The sequence below is a fragment of the Capricornis sumatraensis genome, chromosome 23, assembly GCF_032405125.1.
Source record: "Capricornis sumatraensis isolate serow.1 chromosome 23, serow.2, whole genome shotgun sequence".
NCBI classification, from domain to species: Eukaryota; Metazoa; Chordata; class Mammalia; order Artiodactyla; family Bovidae; genus Capricornis; species Capricornis sumatraensis.
The window spans coordinates 23,613,235-23,626,312 of NC_091091.1; the positions used below are offsets into that span (position 1 = coordinate 23,613,235).

The following is a 13,078-nucleotide window of genomic DNA, read 5'->3' on the forward strand; positions in this document are numbered from 1 at the left end:
TATCTTCTGACATCATCGTTGGCAAGACACAGAAACGTCTACAGAACATCCAGGAGGGTGAGGGACATAGCGGTGGAATGGTTGGGTTGATTATAATCAGTTGGATGAGCATACCCAAAGAGTAATGATGTCAGTCTGTCAGCCCGTCTGCCTGGCCCTGTCCTGTTCACTGTTTAATCAAAGCCTGGGATGAGAACAGAGATGGCAAGTTTATCAGTTTTGTCAGTGATGTGAAGTCAGGGGAAATGCCAATATGATGTGTGCCAGAGCCAGGTTTCAGAAATATCCGGACCGCTCGAAACCCTAGCTGAGTAACAGCAGAGTTCTGTTTTAAGCTCCAAATCATCTAGCGTACACACAGGCGGGGGAAGAAGAGGTTTAAGCTCAGTCCATGGGAGAAAGCCTGAGGGGGATTTGTTGACAGAGGGAGTACGGTATAAGTTGGTAGTATGACGAGGTTACAAAGAATGGACAATTTGATGACAGTTTTAATAGAAATAAAGTATCCCAAGCAAGAAAGCTCACAGTCCCTCTGTGATCTGTGCTGGTTAAACCACATACTGTATTTCCACACATGGCACTTCAGCTTCACTTCTGGACATGACACTAGAGTTTGACAAGCTAGAGTGAATGCAAGGGAGAGTTACTTGGATGGATGGATGGATGATTTAGGACCTTATCTTAAGAATATAGTTGAAAACCACAATAACAACAGCAAAGAATATCATTGAAAGTTGGGGCCACAAATCTTGGAAGAGAAACTCTTGTTGGGCTGTGGGAGCAGCCTCGGGGATGTACAAGGCTGTCATGGAGGATGAATTAACCTACTTCTGGCTGACTTGAGGACCAGTGGATGAGAATTGCAGGAAGGCTCATTGTGCTCATTGCACAGGAAGGGAGCCCTGCCAGCACGTCCCTCAGCAGAACAAAGGCCTCAAGGGATTTTGTTGACCTGTAGTTGGGCCTTCCCAGAATACCAGTGGTTGACCAGGGCCCACAGTGACTCCTGCCCCATCTCAGAAGTCCCCCTCCCAAGCCCAGGGTAAGGACCTTTGCTCAGAAAGGGGGACTGACTTGGCTAGAGGCACTTGGATTCTGGGCCCAGGGTAAAGGCAAATAAGTCTCTATTAAGCTATCAACATTCCTGCATGAGGAGCAGATAGACTTCTAGAGGCAGCCCGCTAACATCCTGGTAATGCATTCCAGATACATTTTGAGTACCTACTACATCCCAGGCACTGTTTGATGCTTCACCTAGGTCATCTCATTCAATCCTTATAAGGAAAGGGTATTATTATTCTTCCAATCAAGAAGATAGTAAAGCTTGGAGAGAGATTAAGTTATTTGCCCAAGGTCATATGGGACTCAAACCCCAAACCTACGTTTATTAGCCACCCTGCCTCCCCAAGCATACTTCATCACCTGGCTCTATCTCCCCAGCAGCCTCTGGAGGTTGCTGGCCTCCACGCCTTCCCTGGGAGCAGTTCTCCCCTCCAACCCCGAAGCTCTGCCTTCCCCCTCCACTAGGAACTCAGGGAGAAAACACCCCAGCTGAAAAATTAGGCCACGCTGGCGAGCACACTACTTATTTTTTTATGACTAAGATTAAGCTGACAACCGTGCAAAACATTGCAAACCTGTGTCGGCTGCAGATTTAATACCTCACCCAGCCCACACAAATAATTCATGCTTCTGCATCGATGTCCAGAAAAAACAAATCAGCGAAAAGCTGGCTCCTGCGTGTGTGTGTGCGTGCATGTGTGTGTGTGTGTGTGTGTGTATCTGCCCTGTTTCCATTGAAGCAGCAGGCCGGAAATACCCAAGCTCCAGGACTGCAGATCTAGCATTTTGCAATTTTTTTTTTTTCTCTTTAAAGATTAAAGTACGTTTTCAAATGATTGAAGGTTGGTGGGAGGTGTAAATGTGGGCACTTGTCACATTAATTCTTCAGATGATTAAGTTCTTTTCCATTTCTTTAAAGCTGTTTGCACTTGGGTTTGATGTCCTCGTTCCGGGTGAGTGTGTTGTAGCAGTTACCAAGGTGACTTTAGCTGACTTTCAACAATTTATTTTTCCCTCCAGCTTGAGACGTCTCTAGCCCTATGTGCTGTTGATTCTGCTCTCCCAGTCCCCTGCCCCCACCCCCCAGTTGCTATTCATCCGCATTTTTGCCTGTGTCAGAGAGGCCTGCTGCCTGGCCCCATCTGGCAGCTGGGCTGGGAGCCTGGTGGTGGGTGATGTGTCTCAGAGGTGACACAGGGAGGTGATGGTGAGAGTCACACCCTGGTTCTTCCTCTTAAACTCACTCTGTAACTGTAGGCTTATCCCCTCTCCTATCTGAGCCACAGTTTCCTTACCTGTACAAGAAGGGTTAACCGCAGAAGAATTTACCTGGTATAAGGTCCTATTCTGGAGCAGAGTAAGGGCTCACCAAAGAGGGCTGCTGCCTTTCCTGAGTCCTGCTCTTGTCCAAGCCCCAAGGCTGATGTTTGGTGTTGCCCTCCTCCGAAGGGAGGCGTGGTGGCCAGGGCCTCAGGGGAAGAGAGCTGGTCAGAGGTCTGAGGCTCCCACGCTGGCCTGCCACAGCCCAGCTCTCTGACCTTGGATGCTTTACCGGCTCTCTTCTTAAAGGAAAGAGGTAAATGAAACATCCTCAGTTTCCTTCCAGCCCTGAAATTCTGTGACCTGCTTGGCCAGCATGTTTTGTCTTCTTCACAGGTCTCCTGAAAGGGCTTGTCAAAGGAGGTGCTAGGGCAAAGGGCAACTCAGAGTTGGCTCTGGGAGCCCAGAAGAAGAGACTACTTTGTGAAAGAGCAGTCACATCTGGAGGTGGATCCACGCAGCTGGTGGGAATGGTCCCTGTTACTTGGGCTTATAAGTCACTGCCTCAGCGGGGCCCCGTGCTGCGCCATGTCACCCTCCATCCTGCCTACTGACCTCACCTCCTCCCTCTGGGGAGGTGCTGAGTGTCGGGGTGCCTCTTGGGCCACAGGCTGCAGCCCTCAGACCTCCAGTGTGTAAGGAGGTTATCAAACCCAGACATCCTGGATGGCTTCTGCTGCTTGAATGATAAATGACTAAAGCTTCTCCCCCAGTATTTCTTTATTACATTTATTCATGTTTGGCTGTGCCGGCTCTCCGCTGTTGCGTGTGGGCTCTCTCTAGTTGCTGGGGCTACTCTCTAGTTGTGTTGCACGGGCTTCTCATTGTGGTGGCTTCTCTTGTTGCACAGCACAGGCTCTAGGCACACGGGCCTCAATATTTGTGGTGCGACAGCTCAGCTGTGGCACACGGGCCTAGTTGCTCCTTGGCATGTGGAGTCTTCGCAGACCAGGGATTGAACCCACATCCTCTGCGTTGGCAGGCAGATTCTTACCCACCCCCCCCAGGGAAGCCCATCACCCAGGATTTTGATTGGACACTTGAGTAATTATTTTGAAATTCACAGTCCAAACGGGGATCTAGTCTTTTGAATGAGATCAGTGGGTAACCCTCACTTCCGGCTGGGGCAGATTTGCGAGGTCGTCACTGGGGGCAGCTGAATTTGAAAGAGTGAATCTTAGATTGCAAAGGGGCCTGTGGCCCAGCTGTGGAACAAGCTGTGGGTGGGAAGCAGGACGGGAAGGGGTGTGAAGCAGCAGTGGCAACGTGCCGTGGCGGGAGCCTCACTCAGGAGGAATCTGGTACCGCACTGCTGGCGCCTCATTGCCCAGTAGGGTGGTGGCCGGTCCCGCTGCCCAGCCAGGCTCACAGATCTGAATCCCGCGAGCCTTGCTCTCCACCCTTCGGTGAGGCTTGTGTCATTTCCTGTTGGATGAAGGGTGTGTATGTCACTGTAGCTGTGGGCCGCCAGCAGGAGTGTGCATGCTCTGAGCCTGCTCTGATGTCACAGCCTTTTCAGGGTCAGCTGGAAGGAAGCTTTCAGAGCCAAGTCTCCTGGCACTCTGGCACCCCAGCATTGGAGAACTTGGGGTCTGGGGCTCCGAGGCAGCAGAAGAAGGGCTCCCAGAGACCCCTGCTGCTATCTGAGGGAAGAACAAACCACTGTGACACAGCTTTCCTACAGTGTGTTGGCCAAAGATGAGGTTTCAGAACTAGACCCACCTGTGACTAGATCCCAGCTCCACAGCCCCTGCTGTGCAACCTGGACAAGTTACATCACTGTCTTGATCCCAGACTCCTTATCTGCTAAAGGGCCGTAAAAATCGTGCCCACCTCACGGGGGCGCTGTGCCCACCATGCGAGGGATGCTTCGCACAGCAGCTGGCACTTGGCAAATGCAGGCTGAGTGAATGGTGGCTGTTGTTATCTTTATCATCAGTCACCATCCTTGTCGTTGCACAGGAGCCCAGCCTGGGAGCCTCCCGTCCTGCTCTGCCCTGCGGTTTTCACCTTGTGCTGAACCTGTTCCTGTGCTTGCTTCGCAGGAGCCGCAAAGACAGCCTGGAAAGCGACAGCTCCACGGCCATTATTCCCCACGAGCTGATCCGCACACGGCAGCTGGAGAGCGTCCATCTGAAATTCAACCAGGAGTCAGGAGCCCTCATCCCTCTCTGCCTCAGGTGAGTGCTGCAGAGCACAGCTTGGCTTCAAGGAGCTACCAGGCCTGTGCTTGCCCCCTCATGCCTTGGTGGAGTCTAGGACCTTGGTGGGGAGGAGAGCTAGTCAGGCAGCTCCAGCCTGGGCCTGTGGGCAGGCCTGTGGCCCCCAAGCCCACCAGTAGCCCCCACGTCACTGAAGAGCTCTCCTTTGTGCAAAGAAGTGTTCCCCCAGCCCTGTTCCCTTACAAAGGTCCAGTAACCTAGGGTGTCTCAGACCACCCCCCTGCCATCCCACCAGCCCAGTGGCAGGGGCCCTGGTAGCACTGGGGTGGTAGGGCAGGGGCTCCAATGGGTGGGACTGTGTTTTCTCCTGCTTTGCTGTTTTTCCATGCAAAACACTCAGTTTTATACACCCTGTGGCCCACATACTCCTTGAGGGACTCAAAAGTCCAGACTGTCCCTTCTGCCGCCATCCACAGTGCTAGAAACCCAGCCCCAGGGGCAGAATGCAGCTCCCTGCATGAGAACGCTGCCCTGGGGGAACCTGTGCAGCTGGCTTCCTCCACAGCCCTGGGGTTCCACCCTCAATTTTACAGCAAGAATAACTGTAAACCCAGACAACAGTGACAGGAAAGAAGAGGGTTGTACTTGCTAGGACCATCCCCACTATCCCAGAGCCTGGGTGGAAACCAGCCTGGCCCAACAGGGCAAAGACAGCCAGTGGTCAGAGTGACCAGTGGCTGGCCGGGCCCCTATACAACCCCCACACCCCGCCAGGAGCCCAACCACCTCCTCCCCCAGCTCCCTCTCCGGCCCAGGCTCAGGGCCTTTAGGCTGGTGAAGGGTTAATCTGAGGCAGCCTGAGGAAGCCAGGAGCAGGTTTTGCTTCCTTTGCTGACTGACATCTCTGTCCCTACAAGTAGCCCCTGCCCACCCTTCCCCCAGGTGTTATTTCCAGACTGGGGGTTAACAATAACTTCTGTGGCTCTCTCAGAGTGACCCTACTTGGCGTCAGCCTTTTTTAAAGATATGGACTTGGTGACCATTTAAATCTCACGAGAGGCCTGGGAGTGGGTGGACCAGACACAGGGTTGTGCTGTGAGGGCACCGTGCCATCACCCAGGGGTATGGGAAATTTGTTTAGGGGCTTCTTCATCCCCACCCTCCAAACAAAGAGGGGCCCGATCCCCCTTTTAGCTCTGGGCCTGACCGTAGGCATGTTACCACCTGGCCCCTCTGGCCTCAGTTTCCTCACCAGGACACAAAAGAGGTGGACCTCTCTCCCCTTGCAGCCCCTCTGAACGCTGCTCTGGTGTCTGCCAGCCTTGAACACTTCGGAAGGATGACAGTAGAGAACTCGTGAGAGGCTTCTCTTGGGAGGTGTTGAGATGAGCATGTTTGGTTAAGTCCCCTGTTAGTGGGCAGGTGGTCAGTCAGGAGGGCATTTTCCAGGCACCCCATCCCGGGAGCGTAGCCCCCACAGCCCCCGAGCGCCCTGGCCAGGCCCCCTCTCACTGTCTCATGTTCCCACCCCCAGGGGCAGGCTCCTGCACGGACGGCACTTTACATATAAAAGTATCACAGGCGACATGGCCATCACCTTTGTCTCCACGGGAGTAGAAGGCGCCTTTGCCACTGAGGAGCACCCTTACGCAGCCCACGGACCCTGGTTACAAGTGAGAAGGCTTTTCTCTTTTGCCTGCCTCCTTTCCTGTGCCCACCACCTCCCTGTCTTCCCTTGGCAAGCTCCGGGGGTGCCTTCCTGAGGGGCCAGTGGTGAGATGCCATGTCGTGTGTGGATGCTTCCACCTAGCCCACCAGCTCTAGGAGCACTTCCTGGCCTCTCCCTGTCCCCCAAGACAGGAACGGTAACTTTCCAGGCTCTGGCTGTGGATAATTCTGTTTGCCATAGAAATTCAGTTTTGAGGGATGTGCGACTTTCTGCATTTCAGGTAAACCAAGGTACAGGAAATGAGGGGTGCAGCAGGGTGGGAGGGAGTGTGGAAGCCACTCTCCGCTATATGGGGAAGCCCACCAGAATACCTAGAAAGTAGGCATCTGAACCTGGACCAGGCAGTGGGCTGTGATGGGCAGGTCTCAGCAGACCAAGCCTGCCCCCTCTCATCTAATGGTTCTCCTGTGTTCCTGACGGACGCCCAGCTTCTCAGTGCAAACCTGCTGGCTTTTTCCAGAACACTTTGTCCTTTCTTTGCTCTTCTGGCTTGGGCACAGCCTCGGGCCATTGCCAAGCAGGGTACCCAGACCTGACACCCACAGGCCTCCTTCCAATCCCCACCCTGCCCAGGTCTCTAACGGGTGCTTGGCCTGGTCCAACCCACTCCCAGATGTAGCGGAGGAACAACATCCTATTTTGTCTGTTGGGGGCATGGGAGAAGGAACACGCCACCTTACCTCTCGGAAAGGGAATCTGACCCTAAGGCAAAAGATGACTGCCTGTCTGTGGTGTGTCCTGGGCAGTGGGGGGCAGCAGTGGGCAGGGGGATTACAGTAGAGAGGAAGAGAATTTTGCTGGTTCTGTGGGTTTAGGCCAGTCTGGGGGGGTCTGTGAAGTGTATTTACCATTAATGTAGGCATGCTTTTAGTGTGTGTGTGTGTGTGTGTGTATGTGTGTGTGTGTCTTCAGGCTAGCTCCTCCCTCCCCCTCCCCACCAAAATACTAACCCTTAATTAAAACAAACAGCAAACAAAGGATACCAACCAGACTCCCAAGACTAAGCTGAGGTAGAAATGGAAGCCAGTGCTTTAGCGATATTGTGTTCCATAAATTATCTTGCCTTTTTCCACTGTTGTTATTACACTGTTTCATAACAAAATTACTTTGAACCATAAAGTTATAAATACATTTAAAAAGTCCCGCTTGGTAACATTAGATTTCTGTCCATGTGGTGTTGGTAGTTACCTTAGGAAAAGCTCTGAAGTATAGCATTTGAAATTAGCCCGGAACAAGTGGAAAGCAGGGGTGGCACAGAGCTGGGAAGGAGTGAGGGGTGGACCATGCAGGAGACCCTGCCCCTGACAGGTCAGAGGTCATCATCCCCAGCGGGTGACAGTGTGTTGACAGGTCTCAGCAGAAGTGTCCTCAGTGCTTTGCGTATTGAAGGTTAAGCACTTTTTCTTGGGAAAGTAGAAACTAGAGCCTCCCCAACTCGAGAATAAGTGCCACCCAGTTGCCTTTGACGTGCTAGACTCTGAACCTGTCCTTGGAGCCCCGCCATCCCTCCTGGAACATCTTCCTGCCTGGGGTCGGGGTAGGGGGTCAGCATCTGCAGTTCTCAGCAGCCTGGTGACCTGGGCCTCCAGAGGGCTCAGCACATGTCACGTTGCTCCTCATTCCCCCCAAAGGTCTGGACCCAACCCTGGTTCCCAAGCCCCTGATTCCCTAGCTGCTGGGGTTTCCTCCCAGCTCAGCTCCCCTACGCCTCCCTGGCAGCCCCTCAGCCAGCTCGAGCACTCGCCCCGCTGACTCCCAACACATGGTCCCCTCCCAGGCGCTGTTGCCCGGGGAACCGGAGCGGTGGGAACCAGCCGCTGGCCTCGGCATGTTTCAATAAAGTCGCTGTGCTGGGAGCTGCTTAATCAAAGGCCTGTGTTATGGGCTCATTAGTGTGGTCCACCACGGGGGCCAGCTCACAGGGGATCTCCCGGGAAGGCTGGCTGGGGCCCGCTCCCCAAGCATCCACCCTAATTCACCCAGGGGTTTCTCAGGCCCTGTCTAAGGAGCCTTGGGAAACCCTCTGCCCCTGCCCCCAGCCCAGCCCTCCTTGTCTCCCCACCCCCAAAGCAGTCAGCACTTTCTGCATCTGACTGCCAGCATCAGCCCGCCTTCCTCTCTAGGGTCTTGCCACTGTGGTCACAGGCAGCTCCCTGGCTTGTGGGAACCTGGGCTTGTAATTACTTTTGGGCCTCTCAGTCTCCCCCTGGGGCCGCCTGTCTCGCTGGGAGTCTGAGGACCTCCTGGAGGTCTGGGGTCAGGCTCCGGGTCACCAGTGAAGGCCTCGTCCACTGGGCCGGGAAAGACACTGGGCCCTTTGGAGGGAGATCCCAGCAGAGAGACTTGCCTTCACCTCCTATGGGAATCTCTCCCTCATGCTTCTGGATTCCAGGATGTCTCCCTGGCCCCTGTGTGCCCAGGCCTGTGGGAGCAGGGAGGCAGGAAGGAACTGAATGCAGCAGCCCCAGGACTGAAGAAACCCAGACTTCTGTTCTCTTGGCTGCTGTTGGAACACTCTCCGTTGGTCCCAGATGAATTGGGAGGGGCTAGGATGACTTTTCTTGCATCAGCCTTCAACAGCCTTGGAAGCCCTCGCTCCCAGCCTTGGCACCTTGTTCTGGCCTCCAGCCCAGGCCTGCTATCTCTTGGGGAAGTGGCATGGCAGAGGCATCCCACATGGGAGAAGATGACAAAGGAGAGCCTGAGAGAGAAAGGCAGAAAGTGAGGGAATCTGGGCCCTTTCCGGGGTTTCTGGAGTAGCCCCAGACAGGCCCCCACACCCACCAGCTCCTGGGCCGGCACCTGCCTAGAGGCTGCCCCCTTTCTCCAGGTCCACGCTCCGCACCCCCCCCCCCCATCTCTCCAGCCCCAGGAACGTCAAGGCCTGGCGCACAGAAAGGCAGGGCTGCCTGCCACCCCAGAGTGAGCACAGCGGACACTCCCCGCTTCCTGGAGGAACTGGAGAGGCAGGAATCCTCCAATTCCTTAGGCTCTTCAGTTTCCGGAGGTTGACACCAGACTCCTCTGTCCGCCCTACCCTTAGCTGTTTTTATCTCTGCTGAGATGGTGAATGCTGTCAGCCAGCTCCAGAGGAGTACAGGAGGATCTTTGGACCTGGGGAGGTCTGCCAGCGTCGCTCCCGCACACACCTTCCCCCAGCATTCCTCAACTCAGTGGCTTTAACAAGCCTCTCTCCCTTGAGTCTGTCAACACTGGGTTGTTAGTCTCTGAGCGGGAGCCTGGCCCAGAGCTGAGTCGTTCATCCATCCCCAGCCAAGATTGATCTGAAGGGGGAGAAGTCGGCCCCAGAGGTCACTCAGAGGTCACATCACCAAATATGAGAATATTTTTTTTAAGCCCTGCAATGCTTTCTCAGCTGTGTGGTGTCTGACGGCTCACCCAGGTGGCCCCCCTTTCCCAGCCATTCTCTGCCAGCCTTGATGGGAGGCCTGGGCCTTGGGAGAAGACGCCCAACAGCTGTTCAAGTGGGCTTCACTTCTCCAGGCCAGATCTGGGGAGTCACTGCCAGGCTCTGCTCCTCGCCCAGTGGCTGACTCACCCCCCCACCCTGTGGACAAGCCTCAGCCTTCTCCTGTCCCATGCACCCATTTGGACATTGTGTGGAAGACACTTGGTGAACCCTGGTCTAGGCCCTGTGCAGCTCCTCTTGCTTGCCTCTGCTATTTCTCCTTCCACTGGTGAACGTGGAATCCGAGAAGACCTTTGCTTGGCTGTCCGAGGGTCCTCGTTGTCCCAGGTACAGCCATAGGGCTTCAGTCCCAGCACTGTGCCCTGGGGAGGTACAGGAGAGAGGACTGAGAGGGCCTGTCGTGCCCTCACCAGCTGCCAGCCAGAGCAGAAGTCTGAGCCCGCCCCTGGCCACCTCAGCCAACCCCTCGCCACCCACCGAGAACAGGAGATGAATGCGGCCTCACTGTGCGGCTGCTGCAGCGGTACCTGCCACACCCGCACCTCTGCCCCTGAGCCTGGGGGTGGGGAGTGGGGGTGCTCCAGGCTATTGTCTAGCTTTTGTCCGGCCTGTTGGTGTTGGGGGGACGCAGACTGGATGGCTTCCTGGTCCCTGCCTCCTCCCTGCCATCATGGGTGCCAGAGTAGCTCCTTGGCAGGCCCTACCCTGTAAACAACACATTTCCTTCCCTGAGAGAAGGAAAGGGAGGGAAAAAGAAAGCCAAACTTGTTGGGAAGCAAGAACAACGTGTCAACACGAAGAGCAAACAAGGCCCCAGACAAAGTGCGGATTGTCACACCGAGGGGAAGGAGTGGGCATTGTCAGTGCTGTTTGCAGACTCAGAAATATCACTGACCGCAGACATCTGAATCAGATCTGCAGTGGCTGGGCCCCTGCCTGCCCCACCGCCAGGCCTGCTCAGGGCAGGCACGATGAAAGATCACTTTTCAGGTTCCTTCTGGAACTTGCCGGGGCCTGGGGAATTGGGAAGATTGTTGACGATCCTCCGTCTTCACCCGCCAGCCAGGCTATCCTAAGGCACTGGGTGTGAGCGCCTTGGAGTAAGTTGCTGGCCTGTGTTCCAAGCCCTCTCCTTGATCAAAAGCGGAGCCTGAGAGTGGGGGCAGGGAGCCACTGCCCCCCTCACAGCTCTACCGGTCAGAGCTGGTGGGAGAGCGGCAGCCACTAACTCATCCCTGTTGGTTAAACCTGTGCCTAGACCCACTGCCCCCGTGAGTGTGTTTCCCCAGGGTACCCTCCACCAGGATCTCCTACAGGGAGGGGTTGGTTGCCTTTTTAAAATGCAGATCCCTTGACCTAGCCTGAGCTACTCAGATTCAGAAGGTCTGGATGGTGCCTGGTATCTCCAGGTTTTCCAAATCCTCACCAGGGAGTTTCTTCTCAGATTGCTTGGGGGGCTTCCCCCCTCACTGGAGCGTCTTCTCCCTCCGAGGGCTGTTTGAGCACAAACATAAGCATCTTAAGCCCAGTTCTTGGTGATCATGAGCATCAGTGAGTGCTGTTTCAGTATTTGTATTATTTCTACTGCTGTTTTCTGGACTGGAGCAACTGTCGCCTCATGTGCACGTTTACCAAGCTGACCTGGAAATCTGCCCCATTGGAAACTATATCGGGGTATGGTTTGCCTTCCTTTCCACTTGGCCAACCTGGTTTTGAACAGCTGCATGTCTGTGATGCCCAGGGTTCCAGCCCTCTTGAGCTGAGCAGGTGGCCAGGAGATGTGTCGCTGGTTTTCCAGGCCATTGGGTTGAAGCCAGAGTCACTTCCACCTCCCCCAGCAGAGAAGAGAAGTCGGCTCTGACTATATGAGGCTTCTAGAATTGAGGTGCCCTCCCCAGACAGAAAAAGAGCATCTTCTACCACCATGATGTCAGGTCACTGCTCTTCTAAAGTCCAGACTTGACTTGTCTTGACACCCGCTCGTCTGCACAGTGGAAATGATGGTTACCTTCCTCACAGGATGGCCCTAAGATGATACCAGTCAAGCACTTAGCCCTGTGCCTGGCACATGGAGGAGGCGCTGGTGCTTCTGCTGCTGGCGGTGTTATCCTTACTGCTGTCATTCTCATAACCCTTCTTATTATTATTTGTGGCAGAGCCAGGCAGCTCCATGGGGACCCAGGGAGCTCCAAGAGTCCCAAGTCCCAGAACTGCACAGGCTTTTCCCACAGTTGCATCACAACGGCGTGTCTGTTCCTCGTGAGAGCATCCAGAAGCTGCTGCGTCGTGGCTGTCTATCTCCAGTGTCCTGTTGATAGGATCTGTTAACATTCTCAGCTCCAGGTCTGAAATATACAAAGAACAGGGCCTGTTTGTTCAATTCAAGCTTCTAAGGTTTAACTCCCAAAGGAAATTAAATTAGGTGCCTGGAGCTATGACAGTCTGTCGTGTTTCTTTGTAGGGAATGTCACCCTTAATATCATGCAGATCTCGTGTATAATTTTCCCCATTCAATTCTTTTAAAATAATGTGAAATTTCCAGCAGGAACCAGCCAGTCACCAAAAGTGAAAATTGAGGAGCCACTAGGGTTTATCCCTCCTTTTCGTCCTGCCGTCCCCTCCCCCAGCTGAGTATAAAATGAGTCCACACACAGATATTAATAGTGCACACTTGGTACACTTTGGTCTACCGAAAGCCACCGTAACTCACACTCTCTCCACCAACTCCACACTTTTGTCAGAAGAACTGGCTTAGGACTGAACTCCTGTTACTGGGGTTATTTTTCCCATTTCTCCAGCTCTTTGGAGTCTCTCTGTGTGGTCACCATTCCTGTGAACCCTCCTCTGTCCCCGCTCACCCCCAGCCCTAGTTACAGTCCCAGGCCTATTTACCTCTCTGGCAGAAATGTCCACCCTCCCAAGTATTTGTGGGTTAGAAATCAGTTCAGCCTGGCCCGGACTGGAGCCATTGTAATATAATTGGGTTTTAGGTATGCTTGTGTTTGTGCTCACATTTGCAGAGATGGCAACAAGCCCCGGAAATTCCCAAAATGTGAATATGACTTTTGTACTGCTCAAGCAGACTGGTGATAACTGGTCGAGAGACTCCAGGCTTTGGGGGGTGGGGGCGGGGCGGGGGGTGGGGGCCCTGGGATAAGAGCAAGAGGAGCAGAGGCTCCAGCTGTGGGAGCTGGAATCAGGGGCATTGGCAGCACCACAGTAGTCCATGAGAGGAGTCACCCGGTCCCAGCTTAGGGAGCCAGGAGGAAGGTGGGAGGGGGCATCTCAGGTGGGCATTCTCGCAGTCTCGCTTTGCCTGTCCAAACTTTGTCTCTGTCTCCACTTGAAGCCTAAGCTTCTCAAACAGAAGCTGGT

The 13,078-nt window shown here is 54.3% G+C and overlaps 1 protein-coding gene across 1 annotated transcript in view; it reads left to right on the top strand.

The window, feature by feature from the left end:
• SUFU (SUFU negative regulator of hedgehog signaling) overlaps window positions 1-13,078 on the top strand; it is a 109,897-nt gene that overhangs the window by 89,154 nt on the left and 7,665 nt on the right. The window contains exons 9-10 of the mRNA XM_068961451.1: window positions 4,428-4,562; window positions 6,079-6,217. Of these exons, the coding sequence (XP_068817552.1) occupies window positions 4,428-4,562; window positions 6,079-6,217 (274 nt within the window). The remainder of the gene's footprint in view (window positions 1-4,427; window positions 4,563-6,078; window positions 6,218-13,078) is intronic.